Source organism: Vicugna pacos, chromosome 15 (genome assembly GCF_048564905.1).
Source record: "Vicugna pacos chromosome 15, VicPac4, whole genome shotgun sequence".
Classification (NCBI taxonomy): domain Eukaryota; kingdom Metazoa; phylum Chordata; class Mammalia; order Artiodactyla; family Camelidae; genus Vicugna; species Vicugna pacos.
Window position 1 is genome coordinate 23,976,798 of NC_133001.1, and position 19,588 is coordinate 23,996,385.

General features: G+C 39.1%; 1 protein-coding gene across 3 annotated transcripts in view; it reads left to right on the plus strand.

Moving 5' to 3' along the window:
* Positions 1–331: 331 nt before the first annotated feature.
* The window catches only part of NRXN1 (neurexin 1), a 1,026,070-nt gene continuing 1,006,813 nt past the window's right edge, over positions 332–19,588 (plus strand). For 2 of the 3 annotated variants that reach the window (XM_031675618.2, XM_031675619.2), the window contains exon 1: positions 4,168–4,939. In XM_031675618.2, coding sequence (XP_031531478.1) covers positions 4,168–4,939 — 772 coding nt within the window. Of the gene's footprint in view, positions 488–3,252; positions 4,940–19,588 lie in introns of those variants that run through there. The other variant, XM_031675605.2, reaches the window with a different exon arrangement.

Consider the following 19,588-nt stretch of genomic DNA (forward strand, 5'->3'; position numbering starts at 1 on the left):
AGGGTGGGTGGTGACAAGTTAGAAGCACTTGCGGCAGGTCCCCGCCTCCAGGATCGGGCTCCTCTAGCAAGGGGACGAAGCAAAGGTAGAAACACCTCGCTGCGCAGCATCCCGACACGGAGGGGCTGCGCCGGCGGGCTGAGCCCACCAGTATCGCAGCCTGAGGACGGCCCACCGCTCTCCATGGTACTGCGGAGAGCTCAGCTCCGCCCTTCTCTTTCAGAAGGACAGCACCCGGCGTCACGTAACCCAGCCTTCTCGGGCTCCACCACCGCCTCCTCCTTCCCAGCTCTTTCCCTCTCCTCCTCCTTCTGCTCCCCTCCGTTGCCTATTCTCCCCTCCCGCACTCTTGGAGATAGACACTCAAGCCTGACGCCTCTGAAAAAGCAGCAGCAGTCGCCTTATCCACAGACCTCAGGAAATTCGCTTTGACCGATGCATGCATGCCTCAGGCTCTGGCTCGAGCTAAAGGGGAATAACCAGGCAGGTAAAGAAGCTCAATTTGGGTTGGGGGGAGGGGATGGGGCGAGGCAAGCCGGAGAAGCAATCCTTCCCCGTTGTGACTGAGCCAGGATGTGCCACAAATGCACAGGGAAGGATGGGTGGTGGGAGGGTAGAGGAGTATAGATGTTGGTTGTTTTGCATGAAGCTTTTTTAATAGATGGCAAGAAGATGAGATGGTGGAACTCGGGTAGTAACTTAAAGACTGAATGCAGTGATTTATTAGCAATAAAAAAAGAAAGAAAAAAAAAAGAAAAGAAAACAGGCAGGTTAGAAACCAAAGCAATAAAATACATCTAGAGCTACATCTTTCTTTCCTTTCCCCATCAGCCCCATGCTGTGCCCAGGCTTAATTTGTGCAGTAGACTCCAGGCTCCAAGAAACTGCACTGGTATTAGAGATGGAGCTTAGAGACTGGGCGGGAAAGCCAGGGAGAATTTTGGGTGTGCACTGCAATTGAGGGACTTTGCAAAAGCCAGAGGGAAAAGATAGGCACTTCTAAAAATTCTCTCAGAGATTTCAGGTTCTTACTATGGTATATTGAAAGGTACATGGAAAGGTGTGTGTTTGTGTGTGTGTGTGTGTGTGTGTGTGTGTGTGTTAACATAAACATACTAAAATAAATGCAACTGCAGCTGATGAACATATTGTATCGATCCTTCCATCCTTCTAGTGGCTTGGGAATGAATTTGATTCTAGAAATGAAAGAAAAGATTAATGAGGCTGTTAGTCTGCTTTTGAATTAGAGCGCTTCTTCGTTTGGCTGCAGTGAGGTTGTTTTTCAGATCCTTTTATTTTATCCTCTAATTTGTGAACTCGCCAGGTTTTCCGGCACCTAGAGAGAATCCTCTTCTCCATATAAATACAGACACTCTCTCACACACAATGAGCTTCCCCTAAGAACTGGGAGTCAGTTGACCTCCACTGTGATAAGAATATTATGTTTTTCCAATTCTCTTACATTCCTTAAAAAATTGTCAAGGTATGCTTCAGTGGAGGAGGACAGGAGAGAGGGGTAAAGAAGGTTTTGTGATCTATGTAATATCAATTAATAAAATAATAGGCTCCAACCGACTAACAAAAAAAAATGGTTTTCTAACACACGAGCTTATGGATGGTTTCAAAGCACTACTCTTGATCTTGAAATTCCAGATTTATTTTGTGATGACTAAAAATTTCAAAGATTCTTGAGTCCACTTAAAAAATGAAAGTATACTGAATAATTTGCTATCTTAGAATAAATTTTAACAGCACCTTTCTTTGGGCTTGGCACAGGAGTAGACAAGATATGGCTGGTGATTGCTGATGGTGTGGAATATATCAGCCATATAAATAAGCAACTCAGATTTTTATTTCTGTTTGGTAATGGGCTGTGTGTGTGTGTGCGCGCGCGCGTCTATGTGTGTGTGTGTGTGCTGAAAGAGAGAGGACCAGTCATCAATTTCATCTGGGGAGGAACTTGAAGTGGGATCCCCTAGCTTGGTGGCTCTCAGCTGACACCTGTAGGGATTGCTCTGTACTGAAGAAAAATGCTCCCAGCTCCCTCCATGGAGGAGTAGCAGCACAATGCGGTGCCATAAATTACTGCTAGTTTCAGCTTGTAGAAAAAAGTGTTAATTGGATAGTGAGCTTCTGTGTTCAGGCAATAAATTGGGGTGTTTGTGTGTGTGTGTGTGTGTGTGTGTGTGATGGGGGGAGATGGTGGGGAACGGTAAGGGAAATACATGTGTTTTCTTGACATGACCAGATGATACGTTTGTGATTTTTTTTCTTTTGGTCAATAGGTGAGAGTATATTTTTGGTTAAAAAATGCCTTAAAAATGATTCATTATTTATGATTTTTATACCATTTTAAGAACCTGTCAGATTAGAGTTGAATAAAGAGAGGTGATTAATAGTATAGTGAGTGATTCAAAGATATAATTTTAAATTCTAGCATCCTGGAACTAGAGCAGCTAAGGTGACACACATGCCAGCTGCTGTTCTAACCACCCAAATTCTAAGAGCTGACTGCCAGAAAGGACTTGAAGAGGAGTTAAGATCACTACACTGTTAGGCAAAATATTAAATACTCTACCCATCTTTAGAGGAGTTAATATTATGAGACACAAATGCTGCCGAAAACAGGTATCTGACTCCAGTTAGGTATTTTATCCTATAATGGATTATTCCTTTAATAAACAGGAAGAAATTACTTCTTTGAAATTTAAGAGAGACTCCCAAGAAACCATCAATTTTCCTTCTATCTCTATGAAAAATAAAATGGTAGGAATGCTATACAATTCCAAGCTTGCACCTTCCAGTTGATAGCTTAATCTGCTTTGTCCGTTGTAAAATCTATTATCTGAGATTTGAATAGGTTGTATTTTTATTGTCCATGTAAACAGTGCACAATATAAGGAGTCTCTAAAAGTCTTTTTTTCTCTCCTTTTTCACATACTTAAAAAATTAAACTTTCTCAGAAAAAGTAAAAGATAACCATAACCAAATCTCTATAAAAACCTGGGAAAGTTACCTACTAACTGTTAAACTAGAAAGGCATAATGGCTGATTGTAACTAATATTATATCTAAGGTTCACTATTAGGAGACATTATTTCTTACTTGTAGATGAGGACAAATAAGCTCCTTCCAATAATGTTAACTCTGGCTTACTAATGCACTAGTTATACATGTGGTTTCTGGGCTGAATAATGATTTGTATGATACGTAAATGACTTTAGAACTTAATTTTTATTTTAATCCTCTGCAGATTTCTGGGTCCTTATAAAAAGACAAGATATAACCAAAATGCATCACCAACACACAACCAATTGATATGCTGGCATCTTAGCGTGGCCTTGCAGAGGTGGAGAGTAAAGAAGAGGAGCTGTTGTGATTTCCACATCTAACAGCTTCTGGCTATTTCACAGCTTCTGGGTTTGAATCCTACTGTTGGGGAGGGAAAAAGAGAACATTTAATCCAGCCTGTGAGGCTATTTGCAAGGAATTCTGCTTTGGCTACAGTGGTACTAGAAATCTATGCTATGACAGAAGAAGCAGGCCTTTGAAACTACTCGGGGTTGATAAGTGTAAAAAGGCAAGGGGCATCTTTCTCCCTTCTGGTTTGGGACACTACATCTGGAGGAGAAACACTTGAGGCATTACCAGTCATTCAAGGATCCTGGTTCATTGTTGGCTTCTTGTACTTCCCTGGGAACTGTTTGCTTCTCGCCTGACTCTAATTGCTTTCCTTTTGCTGGTTACCACTGATAGAATCTGGCACATGATGGTATTTGAAGAGTGAAGCATCTTTTGATACCACCAATGCCCTTGGACTAGTTCATCGGACTCAAATGGATGTGTGATTTTCCTTGACCTTCTGTTGACACTTTTTCCAGAACGTTGATTCCAAAGTGTATCCTCCCTTTGGTCTGGAAGTTCTGTGGCTGCCCTGCACCACTGGGGTCTACGTTTTCCTGTTGGGAGGGGACTATAGGGAGAGAGGGAGGGGTTGCTGGAAGAAGAAGAAGAAAAAAAGAGCTAGATAAAGGAGGGTGCATCCCTCCCACTCCTGCCCATCCTCTTACCCGATTTATTTCCGGGCCCTTATTTCTGCATCACGGTGTCCAGGACCATTTTGACCCTGTCGGCCCCGGTACCCCCCCGCCGCACCCCAGCCCCGAGCATGGGGACGGCGCTTCTCCAGCGCGGGGGCTGCTTTCTCCTGTGCCTCTCGCTGCTGCTCCTGGGCTGCTGGGCGGAGCTGGGCAGCGGGCTGGAGTTCCCGGGCGCCGAGGGCCAGTGGACGCGCTTCCCCAAGTGGAACGCCTGCTGCGAGAGCGAGATGAGCTTCCAACTCAAGACGCGCAGCGCCCGGGGCCTAGTGCTCTACTTCGACGACGAGGGCTTCTGCGACTTTTTGGAGCTCATCCTGACACGCGGCGGCCGCCTGCAGCTCAGCTTCTCCATCTTCTGTGCGGAGCCTGCCACGCTCCTGGCGGACACGCCGGTCAACGACGGCGCGTGGCACAGCGTACGTATCCGCCGTCAGTTCCGCAACACTACGCTCTTCATCGACCAGGTGGAGGCCAAGTGGGTGGAGGTTAAGTCCAAGCGCCGGGACATGACGGTGTTCAGCGGCCTCTTCGTCGGGGGGCTCCCCCCAGAACTGCGCGCCGCGGCGCTCAAGCTCACGCTGGCCTCCGTGCGGGAGCGCGAGCCCTTCAAAGGGTGGATTCGTGACGTGAGGGTCAACTCCTCGCAGGCCCTGCCCGTGGACAGCGGCGAGGTGAAGCTGGACGACGAGCCGTCCAACAGCGGCGGCGGGAGCCCGTGTGAGGCGGGCGAGGAGGGCGAGGGCGGCGTGTGCCTCAACGGGGGCGTGTGCTCCGTGGTGGACGACCAGGCGGTGTGCGACTGCTCGCGAACCGGCTTCCGCGGCAAGGACTGCAGCCAAGGTAAGGCTGACGAGGCCGGAGCCCCGGGGGCCTCGGCCGGGCGGGGCGCGGGGAGGCAGGGCGAGGCAGGGCGAGGCAGGCCCGGGCCGGTGCATGGGGCCTGCCTGCTCTGGAGAGTGTTCCGAATAGTGTTCAGGTGAAGACCTGTTTCAGTCCTCTCTGCTTATCACCTCCCTCAGCCCCTCCCTTGGCACCCTCGTTAGGGTCGAGCAGCCGCCATTTCCAGGCTCAGTTTCCTGAGGGAGCCCTTCCTAAAAGCCCTACTTCCCTCCAAGTGGCAGGTAGAATGACCTCTCCTCTTCGTTCCCCGGGTTCCTTGCCGGGCTGCTCCCTATCTTCGTTGGTCCACGACCCGCCTGAATATACGCTGCGCTTTACTCTACCACCAATAAGTCTAACACACAGATTTCCCCTGTAAGATGCAGGCAGGCATCTAGAAGATTGGGCACGCATTTGGTGAAAAATGAAGTCAGGACAGATTCACGATGGTTAAGAATCCCCACGTAGTCAGTCTTCGGTAAAGAACGAGGGAGGCAGAATTCATACACAGAGCTGTGCCTTTCTCAAGTGTCAGATCCTGCTTTTGGTTGTGGAAAAAGGGGGTGCGGTGGGGGAGAGCTTGTGAAAATTTTCTTGATTAGGAGGAGGGGGGTTCTTGGAATTAATATTAGTTTCTATGGTTGTGTCCAAGTCCAACATTGAGCAGTTTAATATTATTTGATTCCTTTGGTTTCTTGAAGTGGAAGATAGGTCAACTCATGTTTTAAATGTTAAAGATTAAACAACATATTTCTCAATTAGCAGATGACTTGGGCAGATGAATAGTACAGAAATTTAGACGTTGCTGGACTGGAAGGGTCTGTAGGCTAATAAACAGGGAGTGAGTATGAAGGATTGCAAGAGATTTTCCAAGGATATTCAACTAATGATATTTATCTGAGTAGTGGAGGCCAAGCTGTACTTTCTGTTGTTCTTAGGGATTGAAACGGTGTGAAATTAAAACAACAACAAAAAATCATACCTCTTAAGTTTTATTTTGTCCTCTTTATAAATAAAATTTGGTCATTACTGTGTTTCTCCAATGTTGCTACATGACAATGACCAAGGAAACATATTGTTGTATAAATACAGGAAAGCCTATGAACAGAAAGAGTGATATGAAAAAGAAGAAATATGGATGTGTCTGTGGCTGAGCAGGAGAGAAAATGTCAGGGTTTAAAGTAGATAGCTTATGGGTCAAATCAAGGCAATCACCAATGGATAAATGGCATTTATGGCTGCATTTTTAAAAAAAAGGTGAATTATTAAATCTGATTTTGAAAGCTGTAGGCACAAAAGCTCTATGTCTGGCTGTATTTTATTGTATAATGTCTTCTGGTTTTTTTTGCTGACACTGCTAAGGGGAACTAGCCCTTGTAAATCTTATTACACTTGGCAGTTCTCTCTTACCTGACTTTAAGAGAAATGAAGACTTGATAAAATTTGTAATTGTAAAACATCAAAGCGAGTTAGTTAGGAAGAAAAGAAATCTGGTCATTAGGAGAGTTCAGTGGCCTGTATGGATTTATGGAAAAAAGTCAAGTGCTATTTTTTTGCTTTCTGTCTTCGTGAAGGCTTTTGTTTTCATGTATTTTGGCTTAAGTAATTATAGAAGACTGTGGGTTCCATGGTAAATTTCCATGAATTTAGCATCAGCAGGCTTTATAGCTATATTTTACAAAAAACAAACAAGCAAAAAAACCAAAAAAGCACTAAATGCTTTTCCCCTACCGAACCTACCTTGATTTTAGACCATGAATAAGGTAGTTACATTTTATGATTTGCTATAGTATAACTTGAAGTTGCATACTTCTGCACTGATTAATAGAAATGAATTAAAAAATAAACATTATTTTATGGGACAAATTGCTCTAAGTATCCCAGTGCCACTTTAAACTACAGAGCAGGAAATTTAATGAAGGACACATGAAATATAACTTCCTTCCTTAAATTAGGAAACAAATATGACACAATGACAGCTTGTTATGTGTGGGAGGGTGTTTTAAAGGAAATTTTTTTTTATTTTTCTGTGCATTTTTAACGTAGAGATACAGGGATGTGCATAATCAGGAACAGTTAAAAGTGGAGAAAGCATGGCAAAAGTAGTATGTTGAAGAGAAACAGAATTAGATGTCTCTGAAATGCATCTTACTTTGCAAGTGGATAGCTCTTTTCATGAGATGAAGATTTTGGAATTAGATATATAACTGAACAGACTAATGCTTGATGCATAAGGTAATTCAACCCAGAAAGGAATATCCATCAGGATAGTTCTGGAACATTGATTCATTTTGAAAATATGAGCTGAAAATGGAGCAAAGATCACCACTAGTCATAAAAGGAAAACAAAAGGCTGGATTCCTTTGATTATCACAGAAATGGGAGATGGAATGGTAAAGGCAGGGCTGGTCTCCCCAGAAGGATTGGCTTCATTTTGCTTATTTTCCCTGTGTCAAGTGACTGTTAAATTATTAATTGAGAATGGATGTCTCTCCCAACACGGATCATGTATTGATGGCTAGGGATAAATGATTTCTATTCAAATGAAGTATAAAGAAAGCCCTGCCTCTAGCCAGTATTTATACTGATTGCCACATTAAGGAAAAGAAAACTAATTTAAAAATAAAGCAATATCAGTAGAGAAAATTTAGAAAAAAATTAACAGCAAATATTAAACAAAATTCCAATTATATCTGATGCCAACTACAGTCTTTAACTTAATAAAAAAGTCTAGTAGTATTTTAGTTGCCTTTGTATTCAAAATACAGTACAAACTACCAAAAAGAAAGTGAGAATATTCTCTTTTTTAATGGAATGTCTTTAAACAAGTTATGCACCTATAGTTTCTAGAATGTTTTCATTTAATGAGCTCACATTCATCCTTACTCTGTTTATGCTGGCCTAGTAAGTTTTATTTGTTTATTTATGTGGTGATGGAAAGAGAACACAAGGAAGGTTATATGTCATGACCAGGCTAGTGACAGAGCATGGGTTAGAGCACCAACACTCTTATTCTCAAAGCCTTGTATTTATGATGTCTGCTGAATAAGATTTCCAGTTCATTAGGTTTGATTTTTTTCCAGGTTTAGGGATTATTCAAGAAAAAAAAAGTGTATATATATATAGGTATGGCTGATGCAACAGAACCAAATTATGCATCACTTACGTTCTTTGACCCTGAGAGTTTGCCTTAGAAGCCAACTATCCAAGAATGTCATCTTTCCTGAATGGTAGATGCTTATGGGCCACATAGCTTTTTTAGTGAATCATGCCATGTAAGTGTCCCGGGACTATTATTATTTAATAAGTTTCTACATAAGAGGACTAATAGTTTCCTAGCAGCTTAAACGAATTAGTGAATTCTATGGCTACTCAGTTAAAAATGAGAATAAAAGGCTGGTCAATGAGAAGTTACATGTTTTACAATTTCCGCATTTAGACTTTATACATTTTAGGGTCTCTTATATGAAGATTTCATACTAGACTCTGAGTATCACTTCCTCTATTTAAATGGCCATAAACATGTATGGCTTGTGATGACTAAATGCTTGATATTAACTAAACATGGCAGTGTGATAGGTATTTACTAAAGCCCTGGCTTTCTATGACTTTACTAATATGACCAGGTGGACAACCCTATTCACTCATTCATTCATTCATTTCTTTATTCAATAACTGCTGATTAAGTGCTTTGTATGTGTATGAATACTAGGTCCAGGCAACAAAATGGTGAATAATCTCTCAGCATTTCAGTGAGAAGGCACAATAATTTAAAAAAAAATGAAAACTTAAAATAATGGTTATGTGTTTTGAAGGTACACTGTACTGTGAAAACTTAAAAGTGAACTGACCTAATCGAAGAAAATTTTCCTGAGGGGTGATACTTAAACTAAAATCTTAGAAATGAGAAGGAGTTAGCCAGCTAAAGGCAGAGGAGAAATATTAGGAGGGAAGCTTGGTGCAGGAGAAGGCATGGCACATTCAAGCAACGAGAGAAGGCCCTTGAGTATGGAGCTCTCAGAGAGAGGAATGGGGCCAGCTCGTGCAGGGTCCTTGTAGCCCATGTCAATATTTTAATCTTTATTTTAAAAATGGTGGAAAGGCGATGGAAGAAGTTTAGTGTGAAAGGTTAAGAGGAGGGTACCATTATCAAATTTATACTTCAGTGTGTTACTCTGGCTACATTGTAGACACCAGATTGATAGGGGGCCAGAGAAAAAGAGAAAACATTATTTTCTGTTTGTCAGTCAGTCAACAACATTTGTTAAGTACACACTGTATGCTGTAGGTTGAACTAGTGGACATAGAGGAAAACAAGATTCTTTCTGTAAGGAAGTTGCAATCTTTGTGAATTTGGTTATGTATAGAACTCTAAGACCATTTGCTGTTTGGAACATTTTGGTTCCACCTGTAACAAGCATTACCTGAACCCTTTTTGTGGCTTGTTGTTTGGTTTCTCTCACATATACTTTTTGAATCTGTAGGCTCCTGGGGCCCATTGGCAGTGTCATACCTCGCTCAACTTGTCTTCTTTGTGACAGTGTATACTGATGGATTGATTCTAGGCTTTCAATATTTTAACTGCTACAATAAAGGAAAATATTATGAAGGTGCTTATAATCTTTATAAGGTTAAAAACATTTAAATAGTTACTGTGTAGGTAGGTACTAGACAAAAATTTTGCAGAGATTTTGCCAGAGTTTTATTTGAAGTCTGTCATTAGTGGAGCAGGTAGATCCCCTGTGCTGAAAAACCTCTGAGTGGAATGGAGAAAATCATAAATAATTTTGATTTGGATAACATGTTCTAGGGAGCTCTTAAAGTATGACAATGAAAAGCATCTATCTGATCTATCAATAAAAAGCTTATCTTGACTATAAAATAATAACGAACTGAGATACCAGTCTAGAATGCCACAAAGAGGTGGAATATGTTATTTTGTTCAACCATTCTGAGATGCAGTTGTAGTGTTGAATTATTCGGACTGTGGGACCACACTGCCTGGTTTAAGTGGGCATACTTAAACACTGTTCCTTAGTACTGTCATCCATGAAAATCAGATAATAAAAGAACTTATTTCATAGGGATGTTATCAAAGTTAAGCAGGTGACTTCATGTAAGGCTCTAAGAGTGGTGCCTGGCACATAGTAAATATTCTGAAGTGTCCACTTGTTATTTCTATTATCATCATCTCTGGTACCACCAGGACCACCACTACTACAGATAACTTTTTCTTTAGGGCTACGCTCAAGCAAACTTCAAATATGGAACATTTTCTTTCTCATTTAAAAGAAATTCTATTGTAATAATTATCCTGCCTTGATTAGCCCAAAAGTTTCTACTTATAAAGAAAAGCAAAGAGTGAAGACAATGAGCCTCTATTTCTGTTTTACACAGCTGCGCTCTAATGTCACTCATGTCTGGTTGTGATTCAGAATATTTTAAAAATCATATTCTCCCTGAGAATTTGTATTATGATTAAGGGAGCCTTTAACACAGAAGGATCTTTTCACATAAACTAATAGCTTTATCTATCTCAACTCTATACTTGGTGGTTTTTTCTGTATTTATCCTAATGTATAGGTATATATATCTAATGAATCTATCCTGTTTATTATCTTTGAGGCTCTTCTATAAGTTACAGTTACTTACATGGATGCTACAGAGAAACTAGATAATATACTTGAACTTTAAAAAGTCAAGCAAGATGTCTTACAGTTATCATAAACAGATTATATTTTTAGTGTAAAATTATATGTGGCAGGAAAATCATGTTCCAGTTTTGGATACTATTAAATGAAATGTGATAACTAAACCGATTATTTAAAAGAAATCCCTGATTGACTACAGAAAGGACAGGTGCTGTGTAATAGTTCTGTTATTCTTAGCTGCATTCTGAGAATTGGGACCCTGAGCCACACTGGTTCCTGAAAACAGTCATTAACTACATTCCGTATCCCTTTCTCAGTGACTATTTGGTGGCTACACTGGTTGTAGGGTTAATTCCTATAAATATATGTTGAAAATCAGGCTTTACTTTAGATATTTGGGTTTTGCTTTAGTAAGGAGCTAATAAACCTATTATTAGACGTTGTTATGCAAACTGTACTTTCAAAAATTGCACAAGTATATTTGACATAATTCAGAATAAATCATTTTTGCACTCTGAAAGGTTTTAGTTCATTATGCATCACAATATTATGCAAAACCCTTATTATCCTTTTTCCTTGTGTACTTCTCTGTAATTTTACGGCTGAGTCCCTTTTCTAATATTTGGAAGTACAGGAATTGGTAAATGTACTGGTTCTTGCTGTGTAGAAAGTCTTAAGATGTCCCAATTAGATTTTTGGGGAAAAAAAGGTTTTTGGTTAGTTGCTTTAGAGCTCTTCAAAAATTGCATGGCTTTTTGATTTTCTCTCTTAAGCATGGATTCCATGTATTTCTACTTGACTGTGGAAATGAATACAATGCTCTCTCTTAGGTTCTTTTCCTGCCATGCTGTTGTTTCTACAATGTATGTAAACAGAATGTGGCATGGGGTCTGAAGAACTAAGTTCTAGATGTGGCATTGGCTCTAAGTTGCTGTCAAAAGTAGAATAAGGTTGCTAATGTTCTAATTTTGGTTTCCAAAACTGCAAGTTGAGAAACACCTAATCAGACTATAGTATATTGTGAACTCCTGCTAACCTACCTCACAGAGTCTTTGTGAGTAGCTAATAGATGTAAACTCTCAGAAAAACTTGAAAATTTGAAAGAAATATATAACAGCAACAGGGTAGTGGCTCTAGGATGTTGTGAATGTTAATAGTGAAAAATGTTAAACTTCTTTCTGTAAATCTACTTTGAAGTCATTTTAGATGAATTTTAGATCATTTATACCTAATAGTAGGTATGAGATTTGGTAGATTTCTCATTGCATGTTGAGACATTAGTACAGACAACACGAGTAAAGAGGACATTGGTCCCCTAGTTCCTCCTGTGTAAAATCTGAACAAATGAAGTAAGGAAGGAAGCAACCGTATGAGTGCATATTGTGTGATTCTATTTATGGAAAGTTCAGAACAGACACGACTAATCTATGGTGATAGATGTCAGAGTGGAGGTTACCTTTTAGTGGTGTTAACTAGAAGAGGATACAGTGAGCCTTTGACACGATCTGGGTGGTGGTTACATGGGCATATATATTTGTAAAGATTCCCTGAATTATACACTTAAGATTTATGTACTTTACTGGATATAAGCTCTATCTCAAAAAAAAAATCCTTCAAATTATAAAAGGAATACTGCTCAATGAGTACCAATACACTGAATACATATAAAAAATTGCTTACAAAGGAATCTTTAATGGAAATACATATTTATAAATTCTAGGCAGGAGTCAAATATTTGTAATGTAAATCCAATGACCATTCCAAGGAGAAAGTGTATTTAATATAAATTTAGCTAAAGGAGAGAGAGTATTGTTTTAAATACCTGTACAACCTTTGAACTTCTTTCCGTTTCTTTTGCCTTTATAATGGAAATAAAACACAGATTCTTATTTTACATTTACGTCTCTGAGTGAAAGTCTTACCAATACGTTTCCAATTAGGACAACTCAGCTGCTTGTATTTTTGGTGATTGAGTGATGAATATGTTGTGAGAGCTCAATAAATACTTGAATGACTAACTGTATATTGGGAAAAAACAGTACTAGTCCAGCTATACTCTCTAAATCTCCAAATATACATGGTTTCTCCTCCAATGTATTAGGCATCAAATTATTTCAGAAGGTGTGCTAGGTGCTCTTACTTTAACGGTGTCACAAGCACCTCTTGAATTTGAATACAGTTTAATCATTCTGTTTAGAATCATAGTTATTTTACTTATGATTTAGTGTTAACTGAGTGAAAGGCGTTGTACAGTGTGCTTTATCTTACCTTATTGATCCCTGCAACATCCTACTTGATAGGTTTTATAAAATTCCCATTTTAGAGACGAGAAAACTGTGTATTAGAAGAGCTCACTTGACAAAAGTCCCATAGCTCAATGCAGAGCTGAAATTTGGGCCCAGGTGTGTATGTTGCCCCAGCAGGCAACTGTGTCCATTATATGACAAAACCTGCATGTTTCACTTAACAAACCGCTAATGGATGCTGGAAGTTTGTTCACTAGTTGTCAATGTGGTGCTAATTTGAATGGCTGATTTATTTAAAAACAAAAAGCAAAAACCCTCAGAACTGAGGATTGTGGCAGACCCTTACATTTAGTGCCATTTCCTAATGTTATGATAGTAAAGAAATGGATTAGCTTGTCAGGATTCATCATATTTTGTTTCTATAATGCTTGTTTATTTGTTTCTGTCGTTGGCCTTCTGTTCATATTATGTTCAGTTGATTCTACTCTAATGTAACCAGACGTAAAGCCCCGGTATATTGCATCTAAAGAATATTACAACTAATTCATCTTTTGAATGAAAATACTTAGTTTTCCAAAAAAAAAATCAACACAATTTCCATCTATTTCAGATTCTAGGAGATAGAATTATTGTAAATACCAAAGTCCATGGTGATTCAGCACAAATTTAAAGACGTAGCCCAGTCACATAAGTTGACATTTAGTAAAAGTTGCTGAGTTAGAATATGGTTCTGCTGAAGATGTAAATGATGGTACACTGGACACTTAATTGAAATTATGTAATGAGAAAATAGTGTCTAAAACTTTTTGGATAAAAGATTTTGGTTTCCCAGCGCATTGCTTAAAATTGAACTTTAGAATGGTTCTTAGAGTTAGAAGGATGTATTTTCTATGCTGTTTCTGGTATATATGAGAAACTATTATTGGACAGAAGTGGGAGGAAAACAAGACTGACCATGCAAGACAAAGTGCTGACCCAGACTCTTTTCCAGTTATTTGTGCTTAAAACTGTCTGGACTGTAATTAGAAATATACAGGTGCCGTGTTACAGGAGCAAGTGCTACTTCAAATAGCACTTTATTAGGTTGGTTCCCAGGAGGGGTCTGGTGGTCCAAAAGTTAGAAGAGGAGCTGCCACGAAGAACAGTTGCCTTGCTAGCATCCTAACGTCAGGAGGGGCTTTCTGTGTTTAATTATAGACATAATGAATTCTGTGTGAATGGTAATCCATAATGGAAGCAGCACTGATGACAGCTTAGCAGTTTCTGCTGTTTGTGACCTAACAATACCTGGCCTTGTACATGGAACCAGCTAAGCCTAAGCGTTACTTAGACAGTGCTAGATTCAGCAGAATGAATCGCCTCAGCCCAGCAGAGGAAATTAAAGACTCATGTTTTTCTTCTAAGTAATGATGTCTCTCTATAATTAAGCGGGCCTGGACTCTCCTTAGGGAAGTAGCTGGCAAGGTAGCATACAACTATAGCTGCCATATGAAAGATACTACCTTCCAGCTTAAGCTCTTTATTTTGAGTGCAAAATTGATTTTTTCTGCAAATAACGTAATTATTTATTTAAAATTATTTAATGTGATGCTTTAGGTGCTAGATGTTTTATTTATCCAATTGAAAACATTGTAAAAATAGGAAGTTATATATTGTATTTTACAACCCAAATTCAGAATTAAATGTGTCAGAGGATACATTTATGAACCCCTATTTTAAAAATTAGGCTAACTTTCTGTGAGATAAAGTATTGAGGTATTTTAAAATAATGAGATATTTGATATATTGAATGAATGTGTGTATATGTATATAAACATATACACAAAAATTTGACATATATAAGAAAATTACATAATGTAAGCAGAGGATTTAAAAGTCTTGGCAATCGTGTTAAAATCCTCAAAAATATATATTGGTTAAACATATCATTAAAATATCATGTCTTTATGATTTAGACTAGTCTATGTAATATATATAAATTTTTCTACGCAAGACCTTAGAAACCTAAAAAATTTACCCTTAAAGTATGACAAATGACTTTCTCTGATCAGGCATGATGTTAGAGATTTTGAGGTTTCTGCAAAGTAGCATTCTCATATTATTGGTCAGCAGCATCCCACCTATACCTGGGGGTTGTTTGAAAAACTAACTATATTTAATCTTGGTCTAAGTTTGCTTTGACAGTTACCAAGAGTAATTTACTTTGATGAAACTTAACCATTACTATAAAATAATAATAGTTATTATTAATCTTTTGGAATGAGCCACAGTTATGTTCAAAGAGATGAAAAAAGTTAAGCTAATACCAATAATGACTTCTTTAAAACTTTCATGCATAAGAAAACTGGGGAGTTAAACTTATTTACTAAACCCCCAATGAGTTCAAAATAGGCTAAGACCACCACAGGAATATTTTGAAACAGCAAGTTTTTAAAAAAGTCGATAATAGCTCTGAAACCTCTTTTACCACACTTATTAGGGAATCTATAAGAATTTTTTGTTTTTAATGTTTAAATTAGTCATTTATGCATTTCAAAACATGCCTCATTGGTCAGTTTCTATCATTATATGGGAATTTAAAAAATATATACATCATTAATTCTCTCTTCCTCTGACCTCTTAAACCTTTGTTTAGATTAGAATAGGAGAGTTAAAATAATATGACTTTCTTACTATATCACAATTTATATTTTTTGACTTCAAATAACATATAAAGTATTTTTTTACCTGAGTTTTATCCATTGTTTATTCTTCTTCAAACCCCTACATTGATTTCCTTCATGACAGTACAGGCACAGGGAGAATTTCATGAATTAGAATAATTCTTCATTAGGGATGGCTCTCCTCTGTGACTGTCAGCCCAGAACTGTCTACTTTCCCAGAAGTCGTTGGAAATAAAGAATGATGGGCACCTCTCCCATTCCCAGACCAAGATGCTATTCATCCTGGTCAAAGTCCTTGTTTGTATGACATAGAAAATGTTGTGTTTCATTCTAAAACAGAGGCAATAAAGATTTGGATTGGGGCCAAGTACACAATCTTGGAGTGCGTTCTGCCCATAAGAGATGGAGGATAGAAAGATGATGAGACTTCAGGGAACCTGCGATGCTTGGGATGTGTGATAATTGAGAAGATGAGACAGAAGACAGAGAGAGGAACAGGAGACAGCAAAGAAGGAGATGACTGGGGAAGAAGGAGTGTTGGAGAAGACGGTAGATTAAGAGAGAGTGGAGAACTCAGAGAATCTGAAACAACCAGAACGTTGAGGACTGATGACTGAGAATAGAAAGAATTGCACATGTGGTTAGTGGAGGAGGAGACTAGACCATGCATTTCTTGACTACTGGCACTGGGATTGAGCTGAAGAAACACACAGGAGGAAGAAAGAGACAAGGATAAACATCATTGCCTACACTTCAGTCACAGAAAGTATAATCATTCAGTATCTCTATCTGAAGGTTCTGGCAACATGTCACTGGACTTTTCCTACTAATACCAGGAAAAACAGTAACAGTAGCACAACGGTGCATGACTCGTACTCTGTGTCAGGCACCATTTTAAGTTCTTTACACATATTTAATGTAATCCTTCCCACATACCTGTAAGGTAGGTGCTATTTCCCCCATTTTAAAGATATGAAAACTGAGGCCCACTAGCAATTTGCAAAGCTGGCACTCTAAGGCTGCATAACTCCTGAGGCCATGCCCTGAAATTGTAATTCCTTCTTTTTTAATAACAAAATAATGACTTTGTGTCCTCCACACACTCTTTCACATATAAGAATCTTCCCTGTGTTTAAAAGATGTCTGTATAAGCTAGTACACTTTTGTATTTATTTTCTTTCCCTCTCTTAGTATTCCATATAAGTGTTTAATGATTTTTCTTGGGAAGAATTTCTTTTTAAAATTTTAATTAAAATCCTTTCTCTGCTGATATAAATTAATTTCTTCTTGTTATGTCCTCAGTGAAAATAAAATTCATGTAGTCAGTACCCCCTTGAATTATTTTTATCTGCCTCAGAGAAAGAGTACTGTCTTCACTGAGCTAAAAACATTTCAGATCCCCCTTCTGTGGAATTGGTCTGACATTCAGCCTCCTTCCCTGCCTACTTTATTTGTTTTAGTCACTATCACCTCAGTTCATTGATACTCTCCCAAATGTTAGTTCCTAAAATGTATTGCAATCCTCTTGATCTGTTCATCATAGCAGCAGCATCCTTGCACTTTCTGTGACTCCCTACCCTTACCTCTCACTGCTGTTGGACTTGCTAGTTCCCCATTATACCTTGGAAACAGCATGGGCAGGGGCTTCACAAAATCCTTAATAGGTTGTTGTTACCTGGCGGTTTAAGAAAACCCCTGTCACTAGTGTCTGCAGACCCAGCAGTCTAGAATTGTTTAAAGGGAAAAGTCTCCGTAGCATTGCATTTTCAAGCTGGAAAATTAGGCCAGAAAAATTTGAGCTGACAAACAGAAAAAAGAATTTATACTAAGGAAAACTGGCAGTGGTAGTCTGGTCCACAGAGGACTAACCAGTGGAAATGGATTTGAACAAGAGTGTGTTGATTTAGGCCCAAGGAAAGAGAAAACAGCATTTGCTTGAAATTCTAATGTAAATGTGAGAACTGGCCAGCAGAAATGATGGGCAAATCTCTATTCCAGGAGATTCTTGACAGTAGTTCAGACAACTGCCACTCTTAAATTGCTTAAGATTTCCCCTTTTCTACTCAGAAACTGGGACTAAATGACCTTCAGAATTTATTTTCAGTTCTTAGTTATGTAAATAATTGTATTTTTAGGAAAACTTTTAACATGCAACTCTTCCAAGTACGAGATAGAAATAGCCTGAAACAACACCCACTCCTTAAAAAAAAAACAAAAAAACCCTACCCCCTGCCAAAAATAACCCCACCTATTTCAAGAGTGTCTGAAGTTATAATTCACAGATGCCTTTGAGTAAAATATGATACCAACTGCTGCAGAGCATGAATTACTTCCTCAGTTGCCTTAACTTGCTGCTGCTGCACGTAGGTGTCCCTGGAATCTGCTCCGGGCAGGCGCTCTGCCCACATGCTTGTGTTTGCCCTGAGCCAGCTGCCCTTGCTGTCCTCTTTACACAGTGGCTTGCCCCAGTTTTGTGTTTCCTTCAGCGTGGATGAGCTCGAGTTACAGCTGCTGCCTTACCTCCACTCACCTTGTGCTTCCTGTTGTTCATGCTGCCATCTCCAGGGTATCCTCCGAGTCCTGGATCCATGTCCACCAGGTGTGATACTTCTGCCCTGCTGCTTGACTGCAGCACATTGGAGTGGTGTCACTCCCGTATCAAACCTTGTATATTCTGTGTTGTTGCCGTTCCTCTGGGAAATAACAGCTCTGGGTAAAACAGGTTTTAGCACTGCTATGAATTCTCCGTGGAAAAGGATGCCACGAGGGGGCTGAAAAATAGTTTTTGCGTTAAAAACCAAAGAGTATAAAGTCAAAGCAACAAACACTCACAGCATTAGGAACTCTTATTGGTAGGAGTACTCTCCGATGTTCATGGTTTCTCAGTTGCACACACCAGAAATCTAGCTTTATCTTTGACCCCTGTGTTTTTGCCCACTCATGAATCCATTTGTAATTCCAAAAGCATTTACTAAGAAGCTATTCTACACAAGATGAGTTGTTAGCTCCTAGGCAGTTGTTCACCTCTTGAAGAATGAAAATTTGTCAGCACAAATAAAGGTGTTGAAATCAAAATACAAGTATTAAAAAATCAGAGATCAAAAATGTGAATAAATCTCACTGTTAATTGCAGCGTATGAAGATGCATAATAGGGAGCACATGTGTGCCATTAGTAATGCTATTAATGATATTCTCAGTTGTAGTAAAAATGAGCCTTTTTGAAAAAGATACGCCTCTGAAGAGTGAGAAGCATGGATCCTTGTAAAAATTACACGTAATGGATCGTTTCACACCCTCAATTAAAGCCACTAGAATTTCGAATTACTCTAATCACTGGATTCTTTCATATGAAAAGAAAACGGTTTGTAATAAGTCATTAGAAAGTTATAGAGGATGAGTAGAAAAAGCACTGAATTAACAAATACTGAGTTTGTTTTTTCCTTGTTTGACAACAAGGAAAATTGGGAAACTTGACTTTTTTTTTTTTTTTAATGAAACACTGTGTTTAGTCACCACTGGTTTAAGAATTGAAAGGGGAAGAGGTCACATTCTAGTGGTGTAGGCTGGCAGATACATGCATGAATGATTTCCATATAGTGCATTAAATGCTGTCACAGAGATGAATATCTAGTGCTACTGGAAGCCAGAAAACAGAGGGACTAATCATACATACGGTGACCAGGTTCACGTGATTCTATTGCTGTACTATTTCAGACTCTCATACTCTCACCCATCAGGATTGTTTTATAGTCTCTTTACCACTGTTCCTAATCCCGGCCTGTACTCCTCATTCCCCTACCCAAAGCCATTCTTCTTTACTGCTGCAGTGATCCTTTAGAAATAATCTTTCTCCTGTGGCTTAAGGATAGGCGCACATTCTTAAGAATTGGAGGGAGGCACTTTTGGAAATGTCTCCTGATCTTCCCAATCTCATTTCATATCACTTTCTCCTGATCAAATCCTAGTGATCTAAACCAAGCATTATTTGTATTATGAATAATTATATATGTTGGGGCCCTTTCTAGTGCTGTTTCCTCTGAACTTAAGTC